The 10,454-nt window shown below is 50.3% G+C and overlaps 1 protein-coding gene across 1 annotated transcript; it reads left to right on the forward strand.

Moving 5' to 3' along the window:
* The first annotated feature begins 342 nt into the window (after nucleotides 1-342).
* Nucleotides 343-5,642, forward strand: Zfp36l1 (ZFP36 like 1 zinc finger CCCH-type). The gene is made up of 2 exons (XM_026385157.2): nucleotides 343-525; nucleotides 2,842-5,642. The coding sequence occupies exons 1-2, from the start codon at nucleotides 469-471 to the stop codon at nucleotides 3,799-3,801; spliced, it is 1,017 nt and encodes a 338-aa protein (XP_026240942.2). The 5' UTR covers nucleotides 343-468; the 3' UTR covers nucleotides 3,802-5,642.
* Nucleotides 5,643-10,454: the final 4,812 nt, after the last annotated feature.

A 10,454-nucleotide genomic window follows, 5' to 3' on the forward strand; every position in this document is an offset into this window, starting at 1 on the left:
GGGAGGGGCGCCCCAAGCGCCGGGGAGCTGAGCCCGCCGACTCGAAACTTTTCCTCTTTAAGAAAAAAAAGTTGTGCGCGGCTCGGAGTGGGTTTTTTTTTTTTTCCGCCTTCTTTCCTCGTCTCCCCTCCCCCTTCTTCCTTTTGAAAGTTTCTTCCCTTCCCAGCTCCCCCGCCCCCCCCCCCCGCTTGACCGCATGGCTGATTCAACCTCAGTGTCAATCAACTTTTTTTCCTCCTCTTCCTCATTTAAATAAGTTTAAAGCTCCTCCTCCCCCCAGCCCACCAAATCTGAAACTTTATAAATTGGGCTTTGCGCGCCGCAGCCCGGGAGAGTCAGAAAGGCGAGGGGCGCCGGGAGCAGGCGTGTGGGACTCCAGACCGGAGAGCCGGAGGCTGCGCCTTCCCTGCACCGGGACCTTCACGACACACCAGATCCTCGCGCCCCTGCCCCGTGCAAACTCCCACGATGACCACCACCCTCGTGTCTGCCACCATCTTCGACTTGAGCGAAGTTTTATGCAAGGTAAAGGGGAGCGGAGATTTTGAGTCTTTTTCTTTTGCTTAAAAGAAGAACTCCTGAAAGTTCGGTTCTTGGGAAGCAGGGGGTAGAGGGTAATGAAGGGAGATGGCTCTTCTCTCCGCCCGCATTTCCCCCACTTTGAAGGAATTTGACCGTGTCCTCTTCACTCTTTGAGTTTCAACAGTTCCCGGTGCGGTTACATGTGAATCTGGGGAGTTTTGGGGGGCGAAGTTTGCGAAGCGGGGCTCTTTGGGGGGACTGGCCGGGATTGGGACAAGTTTTGGGCGACAGAGTGTGCTGCTTGAGCTGAGGTTTGCTGGACTACTTGGTTCCTCTGTGCGCGCTCTGGGTCTCCGTACCGCCGGCAGGGGTTCGGTACTGCTCAGCTCCATTGCCGGCCCTTGAGGGTGGGGTCCCTCGGGGAAGTGAGTCTCGAGATGATGTGGGAGATTTCTCTCTGCTTTGGGGAAGCTGGAGATCTGCAAGGAAGAAAAAGGCCAAGAGTTGATTCATAAAGATGTAGCAAAGCAAGTTTGCAGTAGGACTTGTGACCACCTCAGCTCAGCTGAGCTTCCTCCCGCGATAACAGATCACGGTGCAAACTTTGGGAATGAAAGTGGGTTGACCTGCTTACCTGTGTTGCCAGGCACCGCTCCTGGTGGGCCGGGGGATACGTGACAAAATGCTGCTTGAGCTCTAAGAATACCCCTCCAATAAGGATTTCGGGGGGCCTTTTTAAGCCGGGTAGCTTGTCAGCTGAAAACAAGTTTTAAAGTTGGAATGCTCCAGGAGTGTGGCTGAAGTGTACATAACAAAAGCCTATGGATGTTGTTAAATTTTTTTTCCCCAGCCCTCTACCCCGTATTTGAAAGGGTGAAGCTGCTAGGCTACTTTTAATTGGTGAAGTGTTTTGCCTTCTCTTAAACACGTTGGGTCATGTTGCTCTCTTTTCCCAGCTTGCTGCTTCTGTAGGCGAAGCTGCCAAGGCCCCAGGGCTGCAGGGTTGGGGTGCAGGGACGCTGATTTAGCTGAAGAACAACATCAGAACTTTGAATTTTCAGCTTCCTTCCTTCCCTGCCTTCTCCAAAACACCACTAGCCAGGCTGGCTGCCTGAGCTCAGGGCTCTTCTTTTCCTTGCTCTCCAGTTCTTTGATCTATTTCTCTTTTTTTCACCCCCTCCTCCCACAGGACTTTTTAAATGAACCTCATTGTTGAGAACCAGCTCTCCACTGGGTTCCTGTAATCCGCTCGGTGGGGTGGTTGTGGTTACAGATTCCCGATCCCCTGCTGCTGATCCTTAGGGACCAACTTTAGAATTTGCACAATGACACCCACATGGGTGGGGAACCTTCCCTCAGGTTCCCCACTGGCACCCTTTCCAAATCTTAGGTACAGTTTGGGCAGGTGACCAAGGCCCAGTTGGAACAGAACCCTGCCTGTGGTGCCCCCTACTTCCCCCGCCCCCCAATCTTCTAACTACCACAGGGTGGGTGGGTGGGTTTGGAACTTTCCTTTTCCTTTCCTTCCCATCTGCAGCTTTGCAGTTCTAGATTAAACACTGGCACTCCTACCCAAGCCTCTCTTTTTTCAGCCTGGAGACCAAGTGCAAAGGCATCTTCCCAGTGAAGGGGGTGCGGAATGGTGGGAGATAAGGGCTGTCCAGGGTACCCCTTCCAGGAGCTGAGAGTTCAGGCATGGCATCTCTCTCTAACAACCTCAGACCAGGCCCTCCCCCCAGCAAGACAAAGTACAGGCAATCTAAAAACCTGTTGCCAGAGGAAGGGAACACTCCTGAAGAAGGAAGCTGAGTCTTGGCCGGGGTTGTGGAGGAAGGGGCTATCAATTGAGCAGGGGCTGATTAAGAGAGGCTTGGCTCAGGTGTACTCTTCTCTCTGGGATTTGCCCTGTTGTGTTGTGTGTGTTTGTGTGTGTGTGTGTGGGGGGGATCTAGAGAGTTAGCCTTGTGAGATATTCTGGGTTGAGGAATCTATTTGGGAGGCAAAGAGTTGGATTTCATAGATAAAAATGATAGCATTGGTGATACAGGATATGAAGGTACACACATAAAATAATTGTCACCCAGGCCAGGATTTTGTGGTTTCTTATGCATGGAGCCAGAATAAACCTAGGTGGCTGGTGTGTGGGAGAAAGGGAGGGAAGGGGGTTCAGGAGCAAAGGTGGGGGTGGTTCTTTAGAGCAACTGGACATTTCTGATCATGGAGGGGATAGTTCTTAGCTCCTCAGAAGGGTGCCCTTCTCTGGCCTTGTGAACGTCCTCCCTCACTAACCATCTTTTCTCTTCTCTCTCTTCCCTCCAGGGTAACAAGATGCTCAACTACAGTACTCCCAGTGCAGGTGGCTGCCTGCTGGACAGGAAGGCAGTGGGTACCCCTGCTGGTGGAGGCTTCCCTCGGAGGCACTCTGTCACCCTGCCCAGCTCCAAGTTCCATCAGAACCAGCTCCTCAGCAGCCTCAAGGGTGAGCCAGCTCCGGCTCTGAGCTCTCGGGACAGCCGCTTCCGAGATCGCTCTTTCTCCGAAGGAGGTGAGCGGCTGCTGCCCACCCAGAAGCAGCCCGGGAGTGGCCAGGTCAACTCCAGCCGCTACAAGACGGAGCTGTGCCGCCCCTTTGAGGAGAACGGTGCCTGTAAGTACGGGGACAAGTGCCAGTTCGCCCACGGCATCCACGAGCTCCGCAGCCTGACCCGCCATCCCAAGTACAAGACGGAGCTGTGCCGCACCTTCCATACCATCGGCTTTTGCCCCTATGGGCCCCGCTGCCACTTCATCCACAACGCCGAGGAGCGCCGCGCCCTGGCCGGGGCCCGGGACCTCTCCGCTGACCGTCCCCGCCTTCAGCATAGCTTTAGCTTTGCTGGGTTTCCCAGTGCCGCTGCCACCGCCGCTGCCACGGGGCTGCTGGACAGCCCCACGTCCATCACCCCACCCCCCATCCTGAGCGCCGATGACCTCCTGGGCTCACCTACCCTGCCCGATGGCACCAATAACCCCTTTGCCTTTTCCAGCCAGGAGCTGGCCAGCCTCTTTGCCCCTAGTATGGGGCTACCTGGGGGTGGCTCCCCCACCACCTTCCTCTTCCGGCCCATGTCTGAGTCCCCTCACATGTTTGACTCTCCCCCCAGCCCTCAGGATTCTCTCTCGGACCAGGAGGGCTACCTGAGCAGCTCCAGCAGCAGCCACAGTGGCTCAGACTCCCCCACCTTGGACAACTCAAGACGCCTGCCCATTTTCAGCAGACTTTCCATCTCAGATGACTAAACCAGGGTAGGGAGGGACCCCTCTGCCTCCACTCCCCTCTCCCCACACCCCAATACCCTCACCTCCCTATCCACCTCATTCCCCACAACCCCTACATTAACAAGGTTAAGCTCAACCCCTTCCCCCAGAACCTTGGAATGCTCCCCCCTCCCTCTTTTTACCCTCCTAACATAAGGACAAGTCAATTTGTCAGTAGCTTCCTCTGGCTTGAAACCCCTCCCTCAATTTTATCGCCCACTCACCACGCATAACAGACAAGTCCCATATTTGTCAGTAGATGCCTTTTTTTTTTTTTTTCCGGCTTAAGCCTTAAGTGCCAAATCACAAAAGAAAAAGCAGTAACAGTTTACAGAAGCAACTTAGTGCCTTGTTATCTAACTTTGTCACTGTGACTACATTACCTCTTCAGCGCCAGGGGGCACCCGTGGGCCTCCCTGAGCCTCTGCCCATGGGAGGGGGAGGGGGGAGACCCAGAACCAGCAGCTCCCCCCACTGGCGACACAACTGCACCTTCCCTTCCTTCAGTCTCCCACACACTTCCTCCTCTTCCGGTAGAGAGTTGCCCCCTCCCTTAGGAGAATTGTTGCTGGACTTGGGTTTTTGGGGAAACTTGTCTCGACATTGAAAATCTTTTTTTTTTTCATCCCAACCCGAACCCCTGTTGACTAATCTTGCCTGGGTTTGTGTAGGTCTGCAGGAAGGAAGGCTGAAAAAGCGGATGAAGATTTTGATATAAGTGGGACTTTTGTGATTTAATCTTTTTTTTTTCTTTTTTTTTTTTTAAAGTGGGGAGGAAGGGGAAGCTAGATGGACTATGAGAGACTTGATTTTGGTGCTAAAGTTCCCCAGTTCATATGTGACATCTTTAAAAAAAAAATGACAACAAAAAAAAAAAGAGAGAAAAGCTTAAAAAAAAAACATGTAAGGGGTGAGCAGTTAATGGTATTCATTCCACATACAATATCTGTGTAAAACGATTTCCTGTAGAAGTAGCTTTAATGGTTTTTGCTCTAGAATACCGTAGGTTGACCCTTAGAGCACTCACGCCATGCTTTTTTCCCTGGGTTTTAAACTTCATATAACTTTCAGAAATTGGAGAGCAAAAATTTTGCTTGTCACTGCACATCAATATAAAAAAGCTTATTTAACTTATCAAAACGTATTTATTGCCAAACTATGCTTTTTTTTTTGTTAATTTTGTTCATATTTATCGGGATGACAAATCCATAGAATATATTCTTTTATGTTAAATTATGATCTTCATATTAATCTTAAAATTTTGTGACGTGTCTTTTTCCTTTTTTTTTCCACAGTTTTAATATATTATTCTTCAACAACATTTTTTTGTAACTTTACACTTTTTTTTGGTTATTTTATTTTAAAAAAATGAAAAATTAATTTAAAAAAATGCAAAAAACTGTTGGATTATTTATTTTAGAAATTCCCCCCTTTGTGTTGGACTGCAAATTGAGTTTCTTTCTCTTTAGGCCTTTCACAGGTAGGACTGAGAATGTATGTAAAAGTTCTGTGACAGTATAGAAGGAAAACGACTTTATGTATAGCTTCTAAAAGGGAAAAAAAAAAAAAAGAGAGAAACCCTTTGACTTCCACGTGCCCATCTCAAGACATTCCGCTCGCAGATTTGAGGTTCTGGATTCCAGGTTTGGAGTTTTCCAATGTTAGTGTAAACAGAACTGGCGCACACACACATTAAGATGAATGTAATTATTATTCCTCTTGCTGGTCACTACCGTCGCTTTCTATTTCTCTTTCTTTGTGTGAATTTATTTAAAAGAAAAAAAAACTTTTTGTAACGACTATTTGCAGTTTAAAATCAATAAACCCCGTTTTTCAAGAAACTGATCGTGAGGCTGGTCTTTCCTTGGTTTGCGGTTTGACTTTGCCAAGAGAGGGTTCGCCTGCTGTACTTTGCTTGGTAGGAGGGGCAGTGGTTGGCCTCTTCTGGCACTTGACAGCTGAACCTGTAGCTCCCTTTGGTGAGCTTTAGTGGGGATGGAGGGGTCTGCGGGTGGAGGTTGGTTGGTTGGTTGGTTTTTTCTTTGCAAAGGAATCTACTTCCTGCTCTATTGCTTCAGTGAACCACAGCTCAGGGCCATCCACAGCAGTTTCTGGTTAACCTGTGGTCTTCACTCCTTTGGGCAGTGGTTGGGTACCCAAAATGCTGGAAAGAGCCCATGACACACCAGCAAGTCTGGCTTAGAGCAAGTTCTTCTGTTTAGATGCTTCAGGCTCATTTTCCCCACAGTTGTTAACCAAGTCTTAAGCTCTCAACAGCTCCCTGGGAGGGTGTGAGGAAGCATTGCAGGCCTGGTGAGGGGCTCAGTCACATACCTGGGTTGGTGTCTGATTTGGAGGGCTATTGAAGAGAGTTATTAGCATCGACCAACAATAGGAAGTTGCCAGTAGCTCCCACCACCTTAACCCTAGTTACACCGGCCTTGCTAGACAAAGCATGGTAGCATGGTGTGGTGAAGGGTTTCCCTTGGTTACAAGCACCCCAGCCAGGACCAGATGACCACGAAAAAGTGATGTTTTACCTGTAAGGGGGAGTTGGACTTCTCTTTTGGGGAGACAGAGAAACTGCTGATTTGAGTTGCCTTTGGTTCCTTGCACTCAGGAGGTTTGGGAGGGCTAAGCCGAATTTCCCCCTTGATTCCACTAGGCCTTTCTCAAAGGCCTGTGGCCAACATGGTTCAGGCCAGCTGTCCCCAAGATTCTGCAGCTCTGCATCCTCTGGACTCTTACCTCTTTGGTCAGCAGGTATTACTGGGGAGCAGGAGTGAGAGGTAGGAACTAGGAACTACTTCCCGTTCCAGGATAGGGGCTGGTGGTGCAGGGAGAGGACAAGTAGCCCTTCCTGGGACCAGAGTGAACCTAGGCCTGTTGCACCCTAAGGAGGGAATGAGGGGTGTGTGTGTGTGTTTGGCGGGGGGTGGGGGTGGGGGTGGGGGTGGTGTTGATCTTTCTCTGACTAAAAGTAAAAACATTTAATCTTAGTTCTTAGTTTACCTTGCGCCCATTTCCTGCAGGCACATGTTAGTGAGTGGCAGATATCTTTCTAATTCCCCCTCTTGTGACACCACTGGTTGGGTTTTAGGGGGTGTCTAGGCCAGTTAGTTAGATAACAAAGATTGAGGCACTGACTCCGAAGGCCCTGGAGGGGTGAAGCTGGCTGTAAAGGCAAGGGGAGGCTCCCCCATCCCCTGGGGAAGCTGGCTGTCTGCAGGTCTTAACCCTAACCCTTCCTAAGTGTCTTCATGAAGAACATACAGGGTGGAATTAGGCTACCCAGGCCCAGAGCCTGATTCCTACCATCTAGATCTTAAAAGGGAAAGGAAATAGTAGAATCCTTTCAGGGCCATTATTTTCCCCTCCACAGCAGCCCTGTGCTCTAGGCCCGAAGTCCAGGGAGGTGTGGCCCAGAGCTGGCAGGAGACCTGTGACTCTGAGCTCCTCCCCAGCTGGGGAGGATAGGAACCATGCCCAGGGAGCTGAAGAGGAGGCCCACACTAAGGGGAATGTTGTGCAAGGGCCAGATCCTGCTTTGTTGGCCACTTTCCTGGGTCCAAAGCCTCCTTTCCACCCTCTGCCCAGGACCCTGGGGGATCTCTGGTTTTAGGGGCCTGCGTGAAGACTCCCCTGGGTGGACAAGGCCTCTGGCTGCTGGTTGTGTGACCCATGGTCTGGCTGTTGGCCATTGGTCAGTGACTTACCCTTCCTGACCTAGAGGCCTCGTTGGCAGGAGGAAGGTGGGTGCCTACTAGACCTCAGTGGCCCTCTGGGGAAAGGATGGCCTCTGAGGGCCAAAGAGAATCTGGGGCTGACTTAAACTGGGCTTTGAAGTCAATTGGATCATGACGTCCTGGCAACTGAAGTGGAGGGAGGGTCACCACAGGAAGAAGGAAGGATCCATGGCTTGAAAGAAGAGGTGCTGGAGCCTGGGACCAGGGCTCAAGTCCCAGCTCTTGTTATACCAACTTGTGCTTTGAACAAGTAGCCAGACCTTGAACTTTTCTAACTGTAGCTCCAGAGATCACTATGAGGCTCAAGTAATGACATCAGTCATGACAGCTTTTCTTAAACGCTTGGTCGTCTTTGTGTGCATTAACTCAAAAGTTCATAACGATCCCGTGGAGGAAAGTCCTAAACCATCCCCATTTTACCTAAGGAGAAATTGGGGTACAGAGAAGCTCATTAACACAGTGAGAGAGTGTCAGGACTTGAACCCAAGCAGACTGACTTCATCATTGCATTTCCCCACTGTGCCATGTAGTGCCATTGGCTGGCACACTGAAGACACTGGGCACCGTCCCTGTCGCTCAGCAACTGCAAATTCACCAGGGCTATTTCTCATCTCTGTTGGCTCTGGGTGGCAATTCTGCAGGACTGGAGAAGCAGCCAGTGGATTGGGTCACTCTGCATCTACCCCTCATGTCCTCTGAGGCTCTGGATTGGTGTGTTTGGAGGAGGGTTCCTGGGAGGAGTGGGCAGGCCCTCCCCTTGGACTTTCCCCTTCTCTGCTTGCTGGGGGTGGCTTCTGTTAATGATCACCAGAGCAAAGGGTGCCCCAGGCACCCTTGGAGAGTTAGTCCTGTGTCCTTCCTCCCCTGGGGTCCCCCACCCCTGCCCACGGCCAACCATTTGATTGTGTCTGGCTGGACTGGCTGGAATGCTACCTGAGTTGGGTGGGTGAGGAGGTGGTGGGCCCCTGGCTGCCCCTTTGCTGCCTTGAGGATGAGCCTTGTAGGCCTGCAGGATCCAGAGTGGGAAAGCAGGACAAAATCTTGCTATTACTTGAGGTCAGGCCAGCACCGGAGGCTATGGAGAAACCTGGCCTGAGGGCCTACAGTGCTTTTTGGGAGAGTTCCAAATGGTTATATCTGAGTTACTGTCACGGACAACTAGTCTGAAGCACTAGGGCAGGGGCTGCTCATGAGAGCCACCGATGGCCAGGGGAGGAGGATGCCTCCTATTCGTTTAGTCTATTTGCAGGTGTTTCGAAATGTTGGCAAAGCTGTAGTCTCAAGGTACAGGGCTGTGAGTGACGACTGTACCTGCCCCATCAGCTTGAGATACAAAGCAAATAAATATCAGAAATGGCCAAACCAGGGCAGGTTGTCTCTGATTCCCACACTGTATCTCAGTGGGGAGGAGTTTGTGACCACACAAGGATCCCATTTCTGCTGCCTAGTATTCCAGAGGTGAGAAGCTGCTTTTAGAGTCAGAGGGACCTGGGTTCAAGTCCTTGCTCAGCCTTAATGTCATTCTGTGATCTTAAGCTACAAACTTGGTGAGCAATTTAGAGCCCCATTTCCTCATTTGCAAAACAGGATGAGGCCGAGGATGGTGATGATAATTAAGCCTGGCTTAATGGTAAACAGTGGCAAAGTCACACAATGGAATACTATACAGCTCCATAAAAGAACAAATGATGGATGCACCTCAATGTGAATGAATTGCAAAACCAAAATGGAATGAGAGAAATTAATCACAAAAGAGCACATACTGTGTGAGTGCACGTATATGAAATCCATGAGAAGGCAGAACTGGTCCAGGATGATAGAGTTCGGTGGTAGAGTATGTATATGCAATTCATGGAGCGGTGCACTGAAGATCTGGGCACTTTATTGTATTTAAAGCTCCACTTCAAAACCAAAAACCTATAGAGTGGGTGTGAGTGTTAAATAATAGGTACAAGAAAAAGAGAAAGAAATTCAGTGCCTGGCCCATTGTAGGAACTTAATAAATTGTGGCTATTTTTTATAACAGTAACAATGGAAGATTGTTGGTACCATTGTGGCCCCTTTTATGGAGGAAGGACTGCGCTCAGGGTAGGTGAATGCCTGGCCTGGGAACTAGCACCACTTTTACCCCATGAGCCAGCATTGTGGAGACTCACCACGCCGCCAGGCATGGCTCCCACCACTTTCCTCCACCCCTTTGTGAACAGGTGTTGCCTCTAGAGAGAAGTTAAATTCATAGTAATTCAGGCACCAAACAGTTGGCTAGTTAGTAAATGCAATCATCTGTATTGGAAAATAATTTTTCACTTTGCAGATTCAAAATGCATCTCCTGTAGCTAGTTTCAGTTCCTCGCATGCTTTGTAGGAGGTAAAGGGCTGCCCAACTGGGAGCTAACTGGGCTCTGAGGGGTTGAGAGAAGAGAGCCTGGGGGCTGGGGCTGTAGCTCAGTGGCAGAGCGCTTGCCTGGCAGGTGTGAGGCACTGGGCTCCATCCTCAGCACCACATAAAAATAAATAAAGGTATTGTGTCCATCTACAACTAAAAAAAAAAAAAAAAATTAAAAAAAAAAAAACCAGAGCGTGGGCTGCTGGATGGGCCAGCCGTCCTGGGGGTTGTCCATGTGAGCTGCTTGCTGCTCCTGATCTGTCCCTTCCTAAGATTGAAGGGGCTTTGAGGCCTCCAAGGGGCCTCTCTGCTTTAGATAGGCCTTGGGGATGGCCCTTCCAACCCAGCCTGTCTTCAGTCCTGGGGTGCACAGAAAGGATGGCATAGCACCCCTTTTGCCCTCTGCTAGGGCAGCTGTGCTCTGGGAAAACGTTCCTGACTCCTGAGACCCAGCTCAACGATAGTGCAGCCACCCAAGACTTCTGGGGTGAGTTCCCGTGGGG

The sequence above is a fragment of the Urocitellus parryii genome, chromosome 6 (genome assembly GCF_045843805.1).
Source record: "Urocitellus parryii isolate mUroPar1 chromosome 6, mUroPar1.hap1, whole genome shotgun sequence".
Taxonomy (NCBI): domain Eukaryota; kingdom Metazoa; phylum Chordata; class Mammalia; order Rodentia; family Sciuridae; genus Urocitellus; species Urocitellus parryii.